Source organism: Scophthalmus maximus, chromosome 19 (genome assembly GCF_022379125.1).
Source record: "Scophthalmus maximus strain ysfricsl-2021 chromosome 19, ASM2237912v1, whole genome shotgun sequence".
Taxonomy (NCBI): domain Eukaryota; kingdom Metazoa; phylum Chordata; class Actinopteri; order Pleuronectiformes; family Scophthalmidae; genus Scophthalmus; species Scophthalmus maximus.
The window spans coordinates 8944487-8968471 of NC_061533.1; the positions used below are offsets into that span (position 1 = coordinate 8944487).

General features: G+C 42.9%; 1 protein-coding gene across 2 annotated transcripts in view; it reads left to right on the plus strand.

Annotated features, from left to right (window-relative positions):
• The window catches only part of fbxl17 (F-box and leucine-rich repeat protein 17), a 202896-nt gene that overhangs the window by 90321 nt on the left and 88590 nt on the right, over positions 1-23985 (plus strand). Inside the window, exon 9 of one of the 2 annotated variants that reach the window (XM_035639827.2) lies at positions 22262-22585. The exons of the other annotated variant lie outside the window; for it this stretch is intronic. Coding sequence (XP_035495720.2) covers positions 22262-22292 — 31 coding nt within the window. The 3' untranslated portion in view covers positions 22293-22585. Of the gene's footprint in view, positions 1-22261; positions 22586-23985 lie in introns of those variants that run through there. 2 annotated transcript variants of the gene reach the window in all.

Below are 23985 nucleotides of genomic sequence, written 5' to 3' on the forward strand. Positions count from 1 at the left end.
AAATTCCACACCAGACAAATCCTGAGCGATAAACATCTTTGATGTTTAAACATTTACTTTGTTGGACCTGGAGAGGGTTTGGGCTTATCTGATTCTTGGCTCTTATGATGTGCTAAAGCTGCTATGTTATTTTTTTTTTCCTGAGGTCTGCTTCCATTACCTACTAAGCCTTTGTCAGATTGCAGGACTGTGAAGCGGTCCCTTATCGTCACCGGTAACAGTGGTTTCCAAGTCCCAGTCTATTCAGCTCACGCCGCCACCCTTCAGAGACTGGTAATAAATATTTGCTTAGGCTTATACATTCTCACCCACTGACTTACGTTTTTTTTTTCTTTTTTCTTCTCTTGTTCCATTCATCCTCCTCCATTTACTGGATCCATATTTTCTTTCCTCCCTCCTCCTCCTCCTCCTCCTCTTCGTCTCTGGCGTCACCTTTTCTTTCGTCAAGGCAATCACTGTTTAAACTCCTCTCTTCTCCAAGGTCCTGTCAGATCCCCTAGAAGCCAAACACTATTAAAAGAGGTCTCCAGAGCTTAGCGTGTGTGTGCATTCGGGTGCGTGCATGTATACAGCATGTATTGTAAGTGTGAATTTTTTGCGGGCATATTTCTGGTAATATGTGTATGTATTCAGTTTAGCGTAGAGGGTATCTCCCTTTTTGATCCTCTAGTCTTCAATGAACTCTAGTGGGAAATGTATTGGCAGCCGATTCTGAAGATTACGGAAATTCGTCCCAGAGGGAGGCAGTAAAAAAGGTGGTTGTTATGGGCGATGAGAGGGCTTGGAAGAGCTCGCCATAACCCAGAAAGAGTAGAAATATGAATAGTGTGGCGTCGATGACCTTGTGGTATGAGGTTTTGTGTCCCTGGCTCTCTCTGTTTAGCCAAATGGGAAATGGAAAAAAACCAATTTGCTGTAACGCACATGAATGCAGTCTTTTCTTTGACTCTCTGCTGGGAAGTTTCGCCCCCCAGTCTAAACACAAAAATTGAAGAAGTAGAGCAGCCTAATAGTAACATGCACTGTAGCTACATTAAATAGATGTGGAGCACTGATTGTATTCGAGGCAGCTCATCCGATATTTCTGTCATGAAAGGAAATCTATAGATCTAATTAGTAAGGGAGATGATTTTTGAATTTAAGACTGGTAACACAATATACTGGCTCCACACAACCCCAGTTCTTTTTTAATTTTTTTTTTTACTTATTTCAACCATTATGCCAGGGTAGTGTGGCTGTGTCTTTCACATTAAGATCATGAATATGATTTAGCCCCACTGAGTTAAGAGTTTAATTTGTCATGCACATCTGATTTTTTTTTATTTCAGACTCGACTGTGTGTCTTCCTGACCGGACTGGACCAGGTGTCCATTTTTAGAGGGAGAGAGAGAGTGAACTTAAGAAAAGAGAGAGGGGAGACCTGTTTCATTAGCAGATTGCGGGCGCTGTAATGTGATGGCTGGTTGAGATGGCTACTTAAATGTGATAGGCCATTAACTATTCATCCCCACTGCACTATTAATGCAAGGTATGGAAAATGCAATCATGCAAATAACTCTTCGATCAGAGCCTTTCATAGAGGAATAAACGCTGACGGCGTGGATGGGAGGGAGTGATGAGAATGAGGTGGGCAGAGGGTGAGTCTGACGTAAAGAGAGCGCTAGAGACAGTGAGTCACTGTCTTCTGCTTGTCCTCCTCTTTTCACTCATATCTGTCTTTGCTCTCACTTGTTGATCAACACGTTGTCGGTTCAATTTAAAGATGCCGTAGGTTATGGGAGACATGTCGTGGCATCAGGACAGAGACACGACGGTGGAGCTTGTTAAGCGCCCCATCTCTCTCTCTCTCTCTCTCTCTCTCTCTCTCTCTCTCTCTCTCTCTCCGCTCGCTGCTCCTCATTTCGAGTCCTCAGCTACATTACCATTAATTAAATTTGGCTTTTATCACAGTAAAGGAGCACTGCATATTGTATATTAAAAATGATTAATGAATAAATATTTGATGGCGGCGTCATATAATCAGAATTGCTAAATAACTGAGGGAAGTGATGAGATGGGGAACAATTATTTTCGGGTTTTTTTCAGTCTTGTACCTCTGGCAGGTGAAAATCAGTTTTGCAGATTCCAGTTTGAAATTGATATAGTACGGAGGCTTGTGGTTTATATAATTTACCTGTACTGTATATAGTGTTGAGCACAATTTTTTCTCATATAGTGAAATACACTCATCTCTTAAAGATAGGTGGACAGTGTGGTTTGTCCAAATGCTGTTTGTTGTGAACATGTCCGACTCAGTCTCCTTAATTATGTGAACAGTAAACACTGGAAATTGTCTGGGCCCAATTGCTGGACATTTTCCGGAGTTCATGTCTGAATAGGTCAAGCTTTAAAGTTGTCTTACCACCACCTCAAATTCAGGGAAACAATCAATACATTTGCTTTGGAAACCAGCTAAACTATTTCAGACTCCAAAATGACGGGAAAGTTCACTGGTAAACACATCGGGCACAAGGATTACATATATTATGTTGCAGGAAAGGTGAAGTGCTTGATGTTAATACTTCTGGGGTTATTGACAACATATAGTTTATTTATTTATTATCTATTTCATATAGTTATGCTGTTTAAAATTGACTACATATGCCTTGTCTCTATCTGATTTTAAAAAAGCAAAAAACTTTCACCAATAACTCCACTATGACATTATGTTCCCCTCAAATCCGCCACCTAAACCTTGCTCAGTTTCTGCATCACTCCACTTCCTGTTTAATATACTCGGTGAGATGTGGTTCTCCTTGGACAGTCACTTTGAGCTATTGAACCTGACAGTGAATTTCCCAAAAATACTTTAACAGCCTCTCGTAAAAAAATACTTCATTAGGTCTCAAAATTTGTTGATTAGCATATTCACCCAGGACGGGCCAATGCAGTACACTTTAAATTAATAAGCCACTAACTGAACAACATTTTCATGAGAGGGGGAGATGGCGAGACAGAGAGATGGATGCCTTTTTTGCCACCTTGTGAAATATGTAATACATCTTCATTTTAACAGGTGTTATAAATGTCAGGGCACAGATCTTCTCTTAATGAAAGGATCACCCCGTGTCCAAACTTTGACAAATGGATCTGGTTTGAGGTGAAAACTGGAGAAGTCGTCTCCCAGTTCCAACGCTCTGAATGAGCGTTAACAAACTCAAGCTGTCGCCTCCGCCCATGTGCAACTCTCGAGTTGATCAGTTTCAGATTTAATCCTGCCGCATCGTCTGGTGTCATTGCGGTGCATTCAACGTCAGTCTGTAAACGCAGGAAACACAGGCGCAGAAGTTGTTCTGTTAATCCAGAATTAACTCACTTAATCCAACTCTAAGTCGTTTTCAGAACAAGACTGAGGCGTAAAGAGAATCAGCTGATCAGTTCTGATCAGGAATTAAAATTCGTTCACATCATCCACACACACAACTCTCTGTTTTGATTCACCGAACTTCAACAAAATGATGTGGTTGCTATGCAGCAGAACTGCCTCCCATGACTGTACTAAACCTCCCATCTGCACCAGAATCTGAAATTTGACAGATGTTGCCTCACAGTTTGATGTTGCACCCCATTGTGCTGTAAGTGGTTTGGCTAACGCTGAAGTTATGAAACTATGCACTTCTACAGTCAAGGTGCTTCATTAATTTTTTGGGCTGTGTGGCTATTTTCTTTTATTGTTTTTTTTATCATGTACCATAAAAAGACAGACATTGCTCTAATCCAAGCTCATTTAATGCATGCGGAGTTGCTGCAACGGTAACATTTACATTAGGAAATTTTGACTTTACTTTGCATAGAGCTTGTGGAGTGGTGTGTTCACAGCCTGGAGCTGCCAGTGTGGGCTGCTTCAAAGCTGTATCCAGCACGCTGGACTGCGATTGCAGAAAGGTTAGCGCGGGTTTGAGGATCTGAAAAGTGCTAGATAGCGGGAAGGCTGCCGTCAATTTGCTTTCAAACCCCGGCAGCGAAACTTTTCCTTCTGCTCTTCTTCCCACAGCTTTATGCAAACTTACAACGGTGTCACTGACATCAATTTACCCCTTAAAAGCCGCCGCACACGGAGCCATTACAGAGCGTACGCTATCACACCGCATCCTCAGGGAAAGAGAGAACAGGGAGAGAATGAAGAATCTGCATATACAGTAGATACAGCGTTGTTTTTCACCTGTTTTACAGCTCGCAGGTGCAGTGGTTTTGTTATTATGTGCAGCAAGGGAAATTTGGAATATATTGTAATAATATGTTTCTCTACACACTAAAGGATATGAGCTCTGTCTATATTTTAAATAGGGATTCTGTCTTTCCTGTCATCTTCTTCTCTCCCCTTTTATTTTTAAATTTGTTTTTCATGTGCAGCTCTTTTAATTCCCTCCATTGTTTGGGGAAATTTACAGGATTTGAATAATAAATGAGACCTTAATTGATCAATTCTCTGCCGGGGACATATTGTGTAGCCGCGCCCCCTCCCTTGATATAAATACTTTGAGTCAACAATATCAATATATTCCACCATGACAAACTGACAGAAAGAGAAACTGTGATTTCACTGTATTGATCTGCCTTTTTTTTTTTAAAATCAAGTTATTTTCGGAACATGTATACTTTTTTTGTTTAACTGAAGCGAAACAGATTCGTGTCTATTTTGTGTCAGCTTTTTAGTGGAAAGCAACTGGTATGATTCAGACATGAAATGGATTGCAAAAGCGTGGCAAACCCTACAAACGTAAATGTCTGCGATTGAATGAGTGACCGAGTTTCACAGCACTGGCCGGCTGGCTGAGCGGTGGCCATTTCCCATTGGCTGATTGGGTGCGAACAGCTTCTATAACGTCATCAGGGAGTGCCACTTGTTGTTGGCCGCTCCCAGCTCCGGTGTCAGGGGTTCACCGGGTTCAGCCTGCCCGCTGAGAACTGCACAGGAATGTGCTAAAAAAGGAGCAAACAGTCAAATCTTCAATTTCTGTTCCACCCTTAAACTAGAATTTTTTTTTTGTTGCCACGGCTTGTTGTTCTGGTCATGATTTACCCCATCAAATAATGCTTGCTTGATGTTATCGATTTGTTTTGGATTAGAAAAACATATTCTAAATATTGTGAATCACTGTTTTGTGTCATGGTTTGAAACTGGGATGATCCTGCCGATTCATTATTATTGGGACATTCTTTTCCGAGCAGCTCTGCGAATGTTATGGCCCAACATGGCTACAGAGAGGAAACAGGAAATTCAAAATAGGGACGATTGATTATGTCCAGTGCACACATCAAGGGCAGAGAAGGACACCAGCAATGATGTGCTGTCGTTGTTTTTCATGCAGGTTTACTTTGTTGCGGCGGGCTTGTTTTTTTCTTTTCTTTTTTCAGTTTAGCAGCTTTACTGTTCTTTTAAATTTATTTTTGCCTTAAAAGCTATTCTGCATTACAGCTGCTTCCAAGCACGTTCATCTATCACAGAAAGTGTGAGGGAAGGAGGGAAGCGAAGAGAAAGAAAACGCCTGCGAGAGGGAGAAGACCGTCAGACTAAACAAATGCATTGACTGCTAATAGCTTTATTGGAATGATACCAGTTATTAATTATCTTGCCCCCTTTTAAAAAGGACAGAACGAAACAACAACAGTTGAGTTAAGGGAGGAAAGCCGCAACAATTTGTAACACGCTGTCTCCACTAATGGCTGGAAGTCAACTTTAACTGATCACTGAACGGCTCTTTCCTAATTGATGGGATGTGTGTTTGTTTGGGTGTGTCGCTCATGTGTTCACATGCGTTTCCATTCAATGCAGCAAATCTGTGTGTGTGTGTGTGTGTGTGTGTGTGTGTGTGTGTGCTGTAAATCGAATCACTGTTAGCGTGAGGTAATGTGAGTGGAAAGCTAATACTGTCCATGTCACCTGTCTTTCCCCCGGGCATGTCAGGAGACGACGCGTCCTTGTCCCTTTTTCTCCTCTCCACTCTATCTTTCTCTTCCGTTCTTAATCGTTCTACAGACTCACCACCTTTTCTTCTTCAAACAAACAGAAATGGGGAAGACCATTCAAAAAAAAATTGCCACACAGCAATCATCTTCCTTTCACAGATATTCAATTTGCAAGCTTTTAATTGCGGCTCAGAGAAAGAGGAAGGTTTTTGCTGAAGTGTATCAGCATTTTCCACCTTTGCCTCACAGTGTAGCTTTAAATACATACTAACACAATCCAACACATGCAGCGAGAGTGCACATGCAGTGTCTACTAAATGATCTTATCGTCTGAAAAGAAACGGTGACAATTTTCTCCCATTGTAATTCGTAGCAGCTTTTTTTTCTCCCCATGTGTTGAATTTGCTTTATGACCCATGTGCAGCACCAAACCGCTGTGAAGTCGTTAAAATGTAGATGCAGCGTTTGACCACTGGTAGAACAATTCTCCAGTTTTTCCTCTCAGCTGTCTCGGTAGCACCAAAGGTCTTTGCAGGGCATCAGCGGTGAGTGGACGATGAGGGTATCCTGAGGGGGATGGATTGATTATCAAGTCCCTGGATGTGGCTGCTCTCACTCTGATTAACCTCTGGTGGTCTGTGGTGTGTGTGTGTGTGTGTGTGTGTGTGTGTGTGTGTGTGTGTGTGATTGGACCCTGGGTGTGGATCTAATGGAGCCAGAGGGATGATTACACTGAAAAGGTCAGACTTGTCTCCAGTTCCTGCAATTAACACAGGAGAGAAAGAAAGACAGACACACTGGCTAAGTAATGAAGAGAGGAAGGTGAAGAGGAAACGCTGGTGAGAGACCGAGAACCAGAAGTTTTATGACGAAGGATTGACAGAGAGGGGAGGACATAAGAGAGATAGGTCAACATTTCTCCTGCCCCAAATGCCAAAACATATTATTATGTTTCCTTTTCCCCATAATTAGTTTGGTTTATTTAACCTTTAATTATACATACATTACACCTTCACAATACATGCAGTTATACTATATTCTTTTCCCCCCCAAAATAAATAAAAAGCACCTTGAAGAGAGTGATAAGATCGAGGTCAATTACGATAACGTGAAAAATAAGATTTTTTTTTTATCATTGACATTGATCATCTTTGTCTAGAAATAGAACCTAACTTGTCATTAGTCGGATTTGAGGTTCCTCTGTGCATGTGTTGAATTTGAGTTTTGGCGAGGTTATATTAGCTCAGATAACCCATAAATAAGCCAGTAATTTCGTGACACGGAGGCCATTTAAATAAAGCGGAAAAGAAGCAGTGAAGGGGAATGCAGTATTTATAATAATGTGACGTAGTGGAAGCGAATAAACGGAGAAGGAGAGTGGACCTAAAATTGAACCCTGGGGGCTCTCACAGGAAACTGGGGGCTGAGGATGAGACTGACGAAGTTAATAAGACAGCTGGCAGTCACGAGTGAGACCATATAATGTTCGAGAATAAGTCAAGATATTCTCTTTTTGGGGGAATATTTGAGTCATTTGATATTGTTCTGCGACAAGGCCTTTGGAGAGTTGTTGAACCACAAAAAGATGCTGATCTGCAGCCAGTGGGATCAAAGCACTGGTCTGGATCTACTAAATAAGTCACTTATTGTGCACAGACGTAGTTTGTTTCATTATTGATTCGTTTTTAATTTGTATGTATAAGTAGTCTTGTGTATATGTCCTGTTATGCATATGTATAGGTGCAGTGTATCTGCATAAACTTTAACTTGCTATTCTATATTTTCTCGTGTTATGTTTCCTGGTAACTTCCTGGTCAGAACGTGAAAGAATGTGACTCGTGCGTGATGTTTTCAGAGCCTTTCAAAGTGTTTTTGAAGTCATTATTCATTCAAATGGTATGCTTTTGTATCCACCAGCCCAGCCTGTGTAAATTTTAGACAGGCCGTGCTTCCAACGACGGCCTTCGGCTGATGTTTTTAATCATGTATGAGAATAGAGAAACGTTGTTTTGCACCTCTTCAGTGGATTGTGGCAGATTGCGTTAGCGGTGACACCACTCCACTGAAGACTGCAACAGTTCACACAGGTGCTGTGCTCGGATTCGAGATGCCGATAAATCAGAGACTGAAAAAAATAATAAATTGAACCAGATGGGTGAGAGCGATGAACTTCAAACCACGAGTTGCACTTCAAAAGCAGCTTCTTCAAATCCTTTTGCGCCAAAGTCATTATTGTGTTTTGTCAGTGCATGAATAATGTCCGAATTGTTTTCTCCTTGTCAAGAATTGTTCTTGACTGGAACGTTGGCGTGGTTTTGGATATGAGCTTTACAAGGTTTGTGCTTTTGACCTGTCTCCCTTGAAGTGCAACAAACAACAAGTTCAACTTTCAATCTTGGAAAGACAGAAAGAGATCAGATGGCGTCAGATTCAAATGTGTCTGAGAATTTATGGTATTTTTTGCTGTATAATAATTCTTTAGGTCCCTGTGTAGTATTAAGCCATACTGTACTTCCGTGCACAGGTCACACTTGAATGTTATTTACTCGAGCCATATAGAAAGGCAATTATTCCTAAGGTGCTGTTATCAAACCCTCACGACAAAGAAATGTAATTGAGGCTTGATATTTTACAATTTAACCATAAACTTTATTGTAAATAACAATAACTGCAAAGAAAACACAAATATCAAACACGTCTTGGGGCGGCTGAGGCTCAGGAGGTAGGGATGGTTGTCCACTTAGCCGAAGGTCGGCGGTTCGATCCCCACTTCCCCCAGTCCGTTCAGATGCGTCCTTGGGAAAGACACTTAGGCCTAAATTGCCTCTGACGGCTCTTCCGAATGTGTATGAATGTGGCTGTAAAAACGTTTTGAGTGGTCAGTAAGACGAGAAAAGCATGATATAAATCCAGTCCATTTACCACCTCTTCTGCAAAATAAGTTTTTATTTCGGTGCATTTTAGCAAATTCTGATACCAATATGTCGGTGAAAGCCCGTGACAGCTGATATCAAAGGCCAACTGATATATCGGTCGGCCTCTATTTACAATAAACAATAGTTCACTGTCTGATTCTATGATCTTCTTGATTGAGCCATGACAGGCAGCCAGCATATCTGTGTATCGTGGTCAGCTTGTCTCTCACAGAGGTATGTGGGATCTAAAATGCAACTCTGTGCCCTGCGAGGACATTTTGCTTTAAATACTGCAAACAACAGCCTGCAGAATTTGGTGTCATCATACACTGTTAACTTGAATGGCTCATGCATCAGTAAACCGCTTCTGCTAAAGACATCTGGATCTCCCAGAACCTTCCTCCAGCAGCTCAGTAGATTTTTTTTCCATCACGGATCTAATGGGTTTCCCCTGGTGGTTTAAGGTGCTGATCATGCACCGCAATCACAAGGTCTGCAGTTTGAGTCGGGCTGGAAGTCTTTTGTTGCTGTCAGCTTTCCAGTAAAAGCCTATAATATCCTGTGAAAAATGTCTGTGATATAATTTGCAAAATATCAATCAGCGTAGCATAAGTTTCAGATTTTGCGATTGCTTCAGTGGCCTCGAGTGAGGTAATGAAAAGATTCAAAAGCAACCAGAAAACCTGAAAACAAACATTGCATCACCTGCTTTATCGATGCAGAACTGGGTAAATTAAACGGCATTATTACCCTGTGCACTCTTTCACTTCCCACAGTGTTTTATGGCAGAGGTAGGCCAGCTTGCCAGAAACATAGACCACCCCCGCAAAAACATCATAAAAATGATTACACTTACGATAAAGAAAATGAAATCAAACCTTGACCATCAGGGGAAAAGTGCAAAGGTGTTTTTTTTTTTTTTTACACAGCACGATCTTGTATATTTAATGAGTATGGGAACGAGCTGAATCGATCGTACGACGTGATGCCCGGGGGTCCGAGTGTACCACCACCATCAGCTCAAGGGTATCCTGGGGAAGACCCTGTTTTTCTTTTTTTCTTTTTTCTCGACTCCACAGGTGTCAAAGTTGAGTTGCCGTGTTATGGAAATCTATGGTAACAGCATCCGTCGGTGTTTCTCAAACTGAAGACTGGACCAAATGTGTTGAGCATTATTTGCAGGTGTCCCCCCCCCCCCCCCCCCCTCTTGTTTCCACGAAGACTTTTTGTTTTTTGTGGTGTGTTGGTGTGTGGCTGATTGTAGGTCCGGAGAGGGAGTGCCGCGCTGCACAGCCGAGGGATTTGTGTTGTCTCCCCTCCTCCGTCCTGACAGCGACTAGCTCATTATTTCACATCAGCCCTTCTGTGAGTGTGTGTGTTACACTTCCTTCTCGTGCACGCGCACACAGCTTTTAGACAACTTGACCTTGGTTGCTATGATAGCAGCAGTAAAGGCTGGGCTGAGGTGTCAGTGCGTCTCTTTGACGAGTCCCTCATGCACACCAACCCCCGGCCCACCCGTGTTCTACGTGTGTGTGTGTGTGTGCGCGTGTGTGCGTAATGATGATTAATACCTTTGTTTTGAAAGCCAACCGAGAGTTGATGTGTTTTTGTGTGTGTGCGGTTGCCTTTTTGTGTCAGTAAGCATGTGCTTGCCTCCGTGTGGCGAGGCGAGTGTGGGTTTTTTTTGCCGTTCTGCGTGCATCAGTAGTTTCCATGCCTCGTACCCTCGTAGCTGTCACCAGCGTGATTGTTGTTTATAGTTTTGACATCTCGCACCTCGTCCCTGTTGTTCATCAGCCTCGTTCCCTCTGTGCTCGTGAGCGCGCCTTTTGATTTAGTCTGCTCTCATTCACGGCTCTGCCTCGTCTGTTTTCTGGCTCGCTCGCCGTCGGGCGGCGCAGGTCACATTGGTCGTTGCCGTGTTTTTGTTTTTAAGATGTTTGGAAAAGTAGTGATGCGGTGGCTCCGTCTTAACCAAACGGCAATTAGGATGACACCCTGAACCTCTTCTAATTAGTTGTTTATCTCCCAACCTGTACCTGCACATTCTCATTAATATGTTCCTATGAAATTAGTCATGATGACACATTCAACTTACTTAAATAATTTTGCACACGGGGTTGGCTCAGGAATCACGTGCAGATGCTTGTTTTTTTATTACTGGTGTTAAAATATTTTGTGTCATGCTGTGTTAATTAATTATTATTGATTCTCCTATTATTTCTCCAAATTCAAGTCCTTGCCGCTACTGTGAGCAAATTTCCTTCATAAGATGAATCAATGATCCAAAAAGTTAAAGGCGCAGACATGTTTAATGTAGTTTTAGAAGGTACTGTAGCAGCGTCTGTGTGTTTTGACATATCACATTTAGCTTAAAAAGTATTTAAAACAGACTTGATCTGATTTTTGGTTATTGTTTCATTATCGTTCATGTTTTAGCATTATTCAACATGCCATGAAATAAATGTGTGGATGTTGTTCAGTTCTTGTTAATATGCAGTTACAATCATAATTGTGAAGCACTGGCTTTGATTTGGGCCTCAGATTAGAGATTTTTGTTGTTTTTGATTATGAGAAGAATCCCGGTGGACAGATGGTCAGACAGGGAGGCTGGAAGCACACATTACCACATCATGATGTGCACGTCACCTTTGAATATTTATATATGTTCACGTTTGTATGAACATTTACTCAACCTCTCTCCTCTCTGTCTTTTTCATGTTACTGCTGATGTTGCTGCATCACATCCAGGTAAGAAAAACCAACAATTCATTTGTTTTTCAGACTCTCATTCACAGACTCATTATTTCCCCTCCTCAGTTTTATTTATGTTATTTCCCCTCAAACCTGTACTTATTTCAGCTTTGATCATGCAGGTATTTTCTGGCGCTTTGCATAACAAGAGGTTTAAATTAGTCTGCAATCATTCATAGCAAACATAACGCCGGGAAGATTTGTGATGAGAGATATGGAAGAAACATTTTTGTGTTGCTATGGAAAGAAGAGCTCAGTCTTTCTCTTTTCATCTTCTTTCTTCCTTCCCTCCCTTTTCGCTTGCCTCTCTCTCTCTGGCCCTTGTCTGATTGGCTTCATATTTAATTCCTCACTTATGTTTGTTGGCTCCACATGAAGAACAGTTTTAATAGCTTTTGGACGCCACCCACTCCTCTCCCCCAGCTTTGGCTTAATATCTCCTCCTCTATTTCGCTCCCTCCGCCTCTTTCCTTTTTCTTGTGCTTTCACTCTCGTCTTCCCTTCTTTTTTTTTAATGGCTATTGTGCGCACAAACAGCAAGATAGACAGTGAAATCAGTCTTTCCTTTTCCCAGACCTGGACTCTGTTGGCTTCGTCAAAGATAGTGAGGTCATACACTGCTGTAGTCAGATGTGATGCTGCTTCTGTTGCCAGGTTTTAAGCCCAAACCAACTGTGGCTGGTTTGTTCCATCTCAGTGTTAGTCAGAGCAAGCTGGCCACCTTCTCTGTGTTTTCAACTGTGTGCGCCAGCATTTGTTTGCATGCGTGGCCGAGGGAGCTAAGTGTGTGACTATGTGTAATATGCATGTTTTGCTGGCAGTCCGCACTGGTCCGCGGTGGAGTTGTGCGCCGGCATTGATGAGGTCCAGTTACCCAGAGTGCACTACACCTTAGGAGGTAATACGATTAGAGGGGCAGGGACAGGGGATTTGTTCAAAGAGCATAGAGAAGAACATCAAACACCAAAAAAAAATGGGATTATCGAAAGCTGTAAGGGGGGAAGAAAAAAAAGATCCAATATCCCGTCTGTCTTTTAGCCAGCTCCTCCCGGAGTGAAGGGGAGGAGGGGTGATGATGCACCGGCTAAACGTAAAGATGTCTTCCTTTCTTTTGAGTTCCTTTGTGGCAGGATGCAGGGAAGCTCTCCGGAAATCTCCATGAAAACTGGATGTAATCCCGTGTCGTGACGCGTCATACCTGTCTTTAAACTATGCTAGATACCTAGATATCATCCTTCCTCACAATATTTGTACGTGGCAAACAAATTGGCAGTCTTCTTATAAACAAACAAATACTTTTGCCAACGTAACTGGGACATAATCGAGTTGTTTCGTGTACTGTAGTCTTGTTTCCGATGGACAGGAAGTGGCGTACGACTATCATACGCAGCCTTGCAGGAGCGCCTGGGGAGACATCAATTCAACATGTTGCTGCGTCTCCCCACTCCTTCACACGGAATGACCCTCGAGGGGCTAAAATGGCGACAGCGACTAATATGATGGAAGAGCTGACGGTTCCCGTAGAATCTAAGGCTTGTATGTTGTGATGCGGTAGGGTCAGAGATTGTCCGTCATCAGCTTCTGCCTTAAAGATCTCCTTCTATTCGTCTGCCTTTTTCCTTTCTTCCTCTCTCTGTCTCTGTGACACGTTGTAGCTCTGGCGACGGATGAGCAGTGTTGATAACAGGCTTCCCAGCGTGTCTGTCTGGATAATTGTTAGGACTTCAGCAGGTAATTCTCAGAGAAGCGTTTTCATCTCTGTCTGTTTCCCCTGACACATCACACACACGGTCACTCTTTGAGATCCTGACAACAATAACATTTCATTTTTTACATTTTTCTCATCATGATTCTCAGTCGGGATAACTTGAGGGAGAGATATGTTTCCTTGCACGGTTGTGTTTTCTGTTAAAATGATGTACGAAAATCATAAAAATGACAACATCTGCATTACAGATGTGGAACAAGTCTCTCAGACAAGAATCTCACTCCCCATTACAGAGTTGGTGGCTGTAATTATGGGGGGAAAAAATGTCATGGTCGCCTATTCAAAACCCCATTTAACAAAGAGACGACAAATAAGATAAGATTAATTTCTAAACAACAGATGTCTAGAGAATGCAGAATTGAGCATCTTCACAACCTCCACAAATTTTTGTGTGTGACTGTTAATTGTCTTTTGCTTGTTTTTTTCAAGTCTTTGAAATTTAAAGTAATCTATAATTTTCAAGCATAAAATGAAGACTCTTTGTCTTTAACTTGTCTGCATTAAAGTACTTTTAAACGAAGCCGGGAGGATATTTCGTCCCGTGTTCATGCAGACTCTGTGTTGCATTTTCCGGAACTTGTCCCGCCAGCCCCTTTGGGAACAGTTCCAGAATGAGCCCATTTGAGAATACAGTAGAAACATGTCCGAGCTAGTGGGCGGGTCGATGACTCTAAACAATCTTGTGTCCGGCCTCGGACTCGGACAACCTCCTCCTGCTGCCATCGTCCCATGTGAAAGGCAAACTCTGGAAAATGTCCGGACCTGATTTTCCGGGACATTTCCCGGAGTTCATGTCTGGAAAAAAAAAAAGCTCAGAGAGTGTCTGGTTTTTTATAAGTCACCAGACACTTGACAGTTTCGTTCATTTCCCTCCAGATTATCTCTCATTTGCTCTTTGTCTCCGTGTTCTTGACTCGACACAGACTGAGGACAAAATCTTTGCCAAAAGTTTGGAGCATGTGGATGCACATTTTCTATCATTTGATTCGCCCCCCTCCAAAGTTTCAGATACAGCCCGAGCACTCCTCTTTTTTTTTGCCATGTGCCTCACACACGGTTTGCTCTCGTGTCTTGATAGTCTTTTGCCTTTTGATTGACCTTCTCCTGCTGTTGTTATCGGATGATGTGTTTCTACGTTTGTGGAGAAAAAAAGACACAGTGGGTGAGAGCTAATGTTCCCTGTGATGTGTGTTTGCTCTCTGTTCACATTCCAACCATAACAGTCTGAAGCATCAGTTAAAAGGCTGCTGTGCTCTGTGTGTTTCCAAAAAAAGATCTTGTGTTTTACCCAGAAATGCAGCGAGGAGGCGAAGCTCAACTTGTAAAACTCAGTAACTCCACAATCAGCATGGGAAAGTATGTGCGGTCTGGGCTAGTGCTGCTCCGTAGTGTTTGCGTGCACATTTACATTCGGTGTAGCTCCTCTGTTGAAGTATGTGTGTGTGTGTGTGTGTGTGTGTGTGTGTGTGTGTGTGTGTGTGTGTGTGTGTGTGTGTTTCTACATTCATACATACAGGCAGGTCTTCAGGCCTTGTTCCTCCATGAGCTTAGAACACCATGGTTTCTCACACTGGTCAGAGGAGCTCGTTAAAACCAGTGAATCAGAGGTTGATGTCATTCAATGGACCGCGGCAGGCCTATTTGCGTCTCCCATCAATGAAGAGATGGCTGGATGGAGAGATGAACTCGGTTTTCGGGTTTTTACCGAGAAGCCATACGGAGCATCCAGCTGACGACAGATCCGCCGACCTGTATTAGTGCACACGCAAACCTGCCCCATTCCCCGTGTGTTCTAATGTGTCCCCTTTCTCAGGCCAAAGGAAACATCTTGGCAGCTATTAAAGGGAGTTTGGGCTCTTTATGAGTGGCTGTAATGTTTTTAGTGAGCTGTTATTACACAGTGTTCAGTTTCAGCTTCTCCACTGATGTATCTTCTAAAAACCTGCACCGCACCGGGCTGATTGATGTGGCTTCACGTCCAGCAGCGTGAAACAGGCGAGCTCAATCTTTCCTCCCTCTTGTCCTCCTCCTGGCTCTCTCTCTCTCTCTCTCTCTCTCTCTCTCTGTCTCTCTCTTTTTTTCTTCTTCTTTTAGTTCATATCTCTTTACTTGTCTCCGCACATTTCCTCACTCTTTTTTCACGATTTCTGTCTGTAGAATTTCCTTATTCTGTTCATCCATCCCACTTTCCCCGCTTTGGCCCTGGCAGATTTTTTGGGTACTGTCACATCTTGCAGCTAGAAACCTTTGTTTTGTTTGATGTGTGTGTGTGATGTGTGTCTGGGCGCATACAAAATCAGCAAAATCCTCGCTGTCAGTATCTCAAGGGGCATATGATGGCATGGAAATTTGTCCAGCACAGCCCGTAATACTTGTGCAGTAATCGTTGTCTCTGGCAGCTCTGGAAAAGGCCGGTAGGGTGAAGTTGGAGAGGGGGGAGAAATGTAGGAGAGACGGGAAAGAAAGAGAGAGAAGAATGTGGGAAAACTGCATGACAAATGGCATAATGCTTAGCATTTAGATGCAAGGGCAGATCCATAATTCATGTTGCTAATGAAAGAACGGAGGTAGCCAGGGAGTGTGGAGGGGGCCATGCTGATCAGATGGGAGGTAATAGCATTACCATACAGATAGAGTTAATGGGCTTCCTGTGCCACTCTCTCCTCTCCTCTCCTCCTCTCCTCTCCTCTCCTCTCCTCGGTGCCAGCAGCTCCTATTCCGTTGCGCCCACAGGCCCAGTTTGCCTTGGCCTCTCACCACAGAATATAGACTGAATGATTTGCTCCTACTCTGTTACAAAGAGCTGATATTGGCAGGAAAAGATGTTGAAGGAGCGCGTTCCGTCCACAGGAGAGTCGAAATGCAGAGAGAAGTAGAGAGAGAGAGAGAGAAAGTGTGTGTGTGTGTGTGTGTGTGTGTGTGTGTGTGTGTGTGTGTGTGTGTGTGTGTGTGTGTGTGTGTGTGTGTGTGTGTGTGTGTGTGTGTGTGTGTGTGTGTGTGTGTGTGTGTGTGTGTGTGTGTGTGTGTAATTGTCACTCAGCCTGTGTCCTTGTGTTAAAGTATGTACATGTGTGTTCCTGTGGTCAGCAACTGGGACAGACATGGGGCCCCAGCAGGTAACTGGGCCCAGGCTTCTGTGAGTCATTTGGCTTTGGAGACAGATTTGTGGCTGCAGGCCCTTCTCTGGCTGTGTCAGAAGCTCGGCCAGAGTTGGTTCTTGCTGCAGAAAAGGACCTGAGAGACTGGATTTCTTTTTTAAGATTGTATTTTTGCAGCACTCCGGAGCACAGTGGTTAGAGGTTGGAAAAAAAGAAATGACAGAAAGAGAGTACTAGGACGGCTGAGAGACCTGGGTTCTCACTCACCGTCTCAGCACCTGTAGTGTCACTCACAGCAGCGTTTGTGTGAACTGTTTGTGCATTAATGCTGTCTTCAAAGCCAGGTTCAAAAGGCCACTGAGGGAGGGGCCTGCACTCTGCCGTTCCACAGATAAGGCCAGCCCTTTTTTATGAGTTCTCATTGGCAAAGTGTCACAAGAAAAAAAAGTCATTTCAGAGAGAGGATAGTGCAGGTGTTTGGCCCCTGATCTGAGTGTGAAATAGAAAGTGTTGGCCAGCACTCATGACCTTCATCTTCAACAGGCGCACTCAAACCGGAGGGAGCACAGTGAGGAAAGTGTTGCCCAAGGGCACATCAGCCCAGCAGAGAGGAAGTCAGAGGAGCGGCTATCGCTTCTTCAGATGAAGCCACAGGAGGCTAAAGGGGCCCTCTCGCGCCTTTTGTCTGCTCGAGACCTTGAGACTTCAAACTTCAAGCCGCCTGCATTTCAGAGGCTTCATTCAGACAGTCACTCCATCAGTTTTTCAGTCAGTCAGTCTGTCAGTTAGTCCATCACTTAGTCAATATAATGATTCTCCCCGTCTCTCTGAGGGTCCGTGTGCCCATTGGTTATCTCTCCAGGCTTTCCTCATACATTCATTTATGAGCTCTGCCTGCTCTTTCAGGAGGAGGGGTCTGATTGGCTTGTCAGATCTCAGTTTTCCTCTGTAACTGTTCATCTCATCTCCACATGTGACTCATGCTTTCTCCCCTGGAACTGAAAACTGAGGTGAAAGTTGGACCCTCTCTTAACAGTTAAGGTCTCTCCAACTGCTTGTAGACCTGTCTAGGAATGGACAAGGAGGGTATAGACTGTTTGGATGTGCATGCGTCTCTTTACCTTTATGTGAATGTGCGGACGCATATAGACATATCTGTGTGTTGTGAAGACCCTGTGGCCTATTTCACACGAGCCAATCTAAGTAATGAAAGGATGTGAGGAGGGGATAGGGAGTGCGTCGGTGGGAGGCAGCGGTGGAGAGAGAGAAGGAGCACTGGGTCCAAATTATAATACAAATCATATCAAGTCAATCATAAAAGCAGTCGAGATTTACTAGTTTCATTTCACTTCCCGAGATTCTTCAGTTTAATAGGGCAGCTGGGAGAAGAGGGAGCAGGATTGCACCGGTGAAATGGGAAGCGCGTGCGCGCGGGCATATGTGTGTGTGTGTGTGTGTGCGCGCGCGCGTTTGCGCACGCAGTGCATGAATAACCCTCCGCAAGCCGTCTCAACCACCGGCTCACGGCCCCCTAGCTGGAGATAGAACAGTAATGTATTACAGGCATCTATTATTGAAAAAGCTGAGCTTGTCGGAAGACTACCAAACCCCTGTTCAACTGTAAACACTGGGAATGAAAAAACAAAAAAACAAAGCACCTCTGCAGATACCTGTCCTGTTTCATTATTAAAACCACACCATACACACGTACAGTGTTGACAGTGGTCATGAATGTGTCTGATGTTCAACCCGTATTTTCTTTGATCAGTGGTGTGAGGAGGTAAGAACATGTTTTTTGCTCATTTCTTGCTCGGTTTAAAAAGAGAAAGAGTGATTTATGTGATATTATCAGGTATTGGCAATGAAGTGACACCAGCCAATGTCCTAGACAAACCGATTTTACCACAAGGTGCATTTACTGGCTTTTCTGGAGCTTTTGACCTATCACGTGATCTTCCTCAGCACATGGAGTTTGCTTACCTTTTATTAAATTGTTTAAAAATTTAGATCTGGAACATCTACAGTCTATTATTATTACTAAGAAGACCGTACAAAACAGTAAAATGCTGCAGAACAGCTACCAAGTGGATCCTGTGTTGATTTTATATTGATAACTACAGTTTCCTTTATTGAGTAGTGTAAGTCTCATGGCATGTGTCAAAATAAAACCATTTTTGGTGATGGTATTTCAGTTTGCTTTTAGAGTCTTGCAAAGGGAAATGAAAACATCCCTGGGTGTGGCGTGCTCGAGAAGAATGACCTTCCCTGAGATAGTAGATAGATAGAGACAGTAAGTTCTCAGTTGTGGAACCCAGTTTCCACAACAAAGTCAGACTTTTTGTTTGTTTTTTACTTTGAATTTTAAAGTCAACTGTTGGAGATCGTTTCCAAGACTTTTGGCAGCTGGGATGTTTTTTCCCTGTTTTTGAAAACATTTCGTAAACCAAACGTTTAATTGTCGAAAACCTAAAAAAACCTTTGGAAACCTTTCATATCATGTTGCACTCTGATGTGTCCTCTCGTTGCCTTAACCACCAGGACAGATATGATGGACCAATCGGACTTTGTCGCATAGCCCTTGTTTTTGCGTTTGTCCATTTGTTTCGCTATCTTGTTGCTCTCGATCGCTGTGTTGTTATTGTGTACGTGTGAACGTACGCACGCCGGCGCGCCTGATGTCTGGACATTGAGACGTTCATTGTTAAGCTGTCAGAATCGTCTGAGTGCATGGAGATGGACATCTGTCTATGTGACAGCCAACGATCCAACTGTCGTACCTCTCCATAGACACCCCTACTCCATCATACTGTCATAGAGGGAAGTGGTGAGAGAGAGCGTGATGGAGAGGATGGGAAAGTGGAAGAGTAGGAAGTTAAGAGATTAGGCTCAACAGGATGAGGGAGCGTTCACATTTCGGTACAAGGCTGTGTGACATAAATAACAAGTCTAAATCAACATATTTCTTTGAGTGTGACAGTTGTTTCCCCGTAACTTCTACCTCTCTGTCAACCGAACAACGGACATCAGCCGTTATTGACTGGATAGTGAAATGGAATAATTGATGGAGTTGATGCTTAAATTAGGAAGACCGAGACCGTGGATGTCTGAAGCAGAAGTATTTATTATCGGAGCTCAATATTGAGGAGACTTCCGGTTCGCTACACAGATCAACAGGTCCACAGTGTATCACGTCCCAACAGAGTCGGCCTATCTCCGGCCTCTGTAGTGTATTTAGCTCTGTCAGAGCAACGTCGTCATCTCACCGCGACTATGAGACCTCCCCAGACAGCCCAGCGACTGTTTCTGCTCGCCATAGATAACAGGACCTCGCTTGGTGCCTGAGAAAGCTCATCTTAAGAGGTTCTCAGGAGGACAGAACAGTAATTCCACAACAGACAGGGCGAAAAAAAAAATAATCAAGCATTGCCAATCCTTACTATGGTATAACCCTGTTCCAAGGGGCACCAACACAACTACTCACCGCTCAGCATGTTGCTGTCTCCCTCACACTGAAGGAATAGCCTGATGTCTACCCAGGTCTGTCAGTGGATGGCTGACGAGTTTTGTCCCTTGTCGTTTCAAATCAATTGCATTTGTTTGTGCACTAGAGAGCTCCTTCCTCTCCACGGCCCTTCACTACGTCACACCTCCTTATGATCAAACACGTCCTCCTCAGAGCGATCGGCACCTATATTTTCATCTGTTTTCAGCTGCAGGATGAGGAAACCACTTTCGCATACTTGCACTCCGCTTCGTCAGCAAACTGCTCTATCAGCCCTGGGGGGTTATCAATTATCATTCTCACAGTCCGTTTTTTTTCTTCTTCCCACCCCTAACATGAGGCATGCAGAGGCGGGCTATGTGAGAAAGGCTAATAAGAGCCTAGGGGTGTTGGAATATCCTATATTGAATAATTCTTGGGAAGCAAATGATAGTTGGACCCAAGCCAGAGAGAAGTCGCAGCAATCAGATGGGTGGTAGATGAGCAGACAGGACACAGGGCACCTTCCTTAAATTGATTTCAGTAATGTGGGTAGATTAAAATATGAATTTAGTTTCAAGCTATATAGAGTAGTAAGTAGACCCTTGGGATGTCCATTCAGGTTCCTCATTTTTATGTGTGTGTACGTTGCCCCTTTGTGTAAATCTGGCTCCGTCATCCTATCTTAACGAAGTCTCTCATGAGCACTCTCTGTCTCACAGGATATCTCTTTCTATTTTGTCTGCAACCAGTGTTTGGGGCGATATTCCCAAAAAATCACATCACAATTTATTGAACACACGATCACGAGCCGCGATCTGAATTTGCGCTCTGTCTTTCCTATATTTTAAATTTCATTGTTGAGAATATCCCGACTCCGACTGTCCTCTGAACTCTGCTTTTTGCACAATATAAAACACAACATTGCAAAAAGTATGATCGTCCAGTGCTTCTGCATCAGTCAAATCCCATGTTGTCCACAGCTTTGAACGGCAACGTATCCTCTACAAGATGGAGTGTAACTGCCTCAGTCACTTCTTTCCACTGTTTTGTGCTTTTATCATGTTTTCTTCCTACGGGTTTTATTGCATTGGCCAGTGATAGATTTCTTTGTTTGTACTGACCTGAGTGACACACTGTCAGCATGCTCCTTTGGATGCTTCCTTTTTTCAGTTGGTTCAAGAAAAATTTGTCGTATTACCTCCAGAACCCCCAAACGTTGCCTGTCAAACTTTTTTTTGGGCACTTTGCGTGTCATCTGACATGCTGCTGGCTCATAGTGAATTGTTTTTCCAATGAGTCATGCGAGAAAGAGACACCTAATTCGTCCAATCAGCACAGCCATCTCGTAGCAAATCTTTCTGTTGGTTTGTGAATGTACTGTAGCATTGATCCATGTCTCCGGGGTGACATTTCACCATATCTAGGATTCACTTGAAAATGTGATCATGGACGTCTTGAAGTTTAATCTACCTGATAACATTTTCAGATGCTCCTTCCTACCTGCAACTCAGGAGCAAATATCTCTGTCATCCTGCTCTTGAAGTGTATATAACATGTTTTTGTATACATGTGGGAAGGATCGGTCTATGATGTGTTTAAAAACCGTGAGCGGCCTCTCAGTTCCTTTATCTTTGATTCACCGACCTCCTTCCACAGGTCAACGTTGAGTGTGCAAGTTGAGTTTTTCTGTTCTTCTTCCTTTTTTTCTATAGGAAATAATCATCTGAGCACAATGACACTGGCCAGTGGTCTTGAGTGCTACTTCAGCTCTCATATATCAAGACTCCCTCCTTTTCAACCTTTTCTGATGTTTCAATAAAAGCCATTTGTCTTAGCTCTGGCAGTGGACCCTTGGCTTTCATATTAAGCTTTTTTTCTCCAAGGTTCTTATTGCTTTGCTGCCGGTGTGTTGCCTTCCATTTTAAAGATAGAGACTTTTCAACTGTTTTTGCTATGTGGCCCAACATACACTATAAGTGTATACAGAGGTCTCATATACAGTGACATTTAACCGGAAACTGTTTTTATTATGTTTTTTTCCCACTTGCATGAAAATTATAACATTTGTCATTATCACTATGTGGTAGTGCAAAATAGGTGAAACCTGTTGAGCTGAATACAAACTGATAATTACACATAAATATATTAATAAACTAATAGGAATAAATAACCTCTGTGGTTCAGACATCAAGCAGCGAGTATTTGGTGTGCAGTTTTTGTTTTTTTCAACCCTAACTTTTCTGTGACTGACATATCATTAACGATCGTTCCTTATCATTTTAAATTACAGCATTCTTTGCCAGAAATCTCCATTTCTGTGACGAATGAAGGCGGGGGATGTAAATCTGCGTTGCGCTTGGCGCTTCAGAGGCTCCCATGAAGTTTCGATGATGTTTAAATCAAGTGATTTGTGCTAATGACGACACTCTTGAATTTGCTCAGCAGTGTGCACAGGATGGGAATGTGTGTGATTGTAACTGGGAAACATCGTGAGGAAATGGTGTTTTGACTACTGGGCGTACTTAATTCTGCAAAATGGCCTCATATCCTCCTCCGCTGTAATGTGATTTTGCAGAACAGCGGCAGTTACACCTACGAAATGAACAATGCAAACCTGCAACCAAGCCACTGTGCGGAAAATAAATCATGGAGATGGAAATTACTGAACTGCAGGTCTGTTTATTTTCGTTCGAGTTTAGCCAAAATACATAAATATTCTCTTGAAGAAATATTTGGTTTACTGGCAGCAGCGATAAAGCTGATGTTACACTATCTTAGAAATGATTAGGGTCCTGTCTTGTGGCAGAACCATTTGTGATATTGGGCTTCATAAATAAAAAAAAATTACTTTGAATTTTAATGCGGGACAATTTATGTCGTGCAGTAAGCGCCTGAGATGTAAAACATTACTAGTCAAGTGTAGGCAACAGAGTATTGTCTGAGCAGTTTTGTGATTTTTTTTTTTGAGAGAATGTCGTTTCTTGTGCTACAGCGATTGGCAGTATTGATCTTGTTAATGAGCTCCAATAGCAGATGCAATCGTGTGTATTAGTTCACAACGAAGTCATACCTGATCACTCAAGCACACATCATGCTGACCTTTCTCATTGATTTGACGCAACTCCATTTTCAACCATTTGCAGGCGCACACACACACACACACACACACACACACACACACACACACACACACACACACATCAACAACACAAACTGACCTTTGTTTGATATGTAACAGTGTGTTTATTTTCCATAAAAGCCTTTACCAGCAATGTGGAACAAGAAAATACATGTTTTCAGGGAAAAGAGAAGAAGGAGGAATAAAAAAAGAAAGGGCATATGTTGCTCAGAGAGTTAGATTTTTTTGTACTTTTCATCTCTGGATAAGAATGTAAAAAATAAAAGAGGGTGTAGAAAAAAAAATATTTTTATATTTTTAATATCCTCTTTTTTTTTTTATTTATCAAACATGAAATACAGAAATTCGAACAAATTATAAGCGAACATGTAATGATGACCAAAGAACTAGGACAGTCTGCTGGCTGGTCAACACATCCGCTGGTCAACACATCCGCTGCATGTACCTTGATGATGAAAATAGGAAGCGGGATCGCACACAACAAACACAAGGCACGTAAAGGATTACAGGATGACGTGGACCAGTGTGGAAAAGAATGGAATCCAAAAATGGAAAAAATGTGTAGGACGCCCCGTCTAATTCAGTAGGTCAATCATGGTCACATGCAGTTTAGCTTTGTCCTCATTCATTTCTAATTCAGACCCAAGGAGCCACATCTGTGATCAAGTGCCCTTAAGTGCATCTTCGACTTTGCTTGTGCTGTGTTTTTCCATTATAAATTCACCCAACAGAGGGTTCATGGCGCATGTGTTGGCCCCGGTAATGTGCCGGTCCTTAAGAGGAGCCCGTAGATGGATCACATGCTGTGCTGAAGGGGCCCCTGTCAGCGGTGGGCTGTGCTCGATACTGTGGCTAACATGTGGTGATCCAAGTTC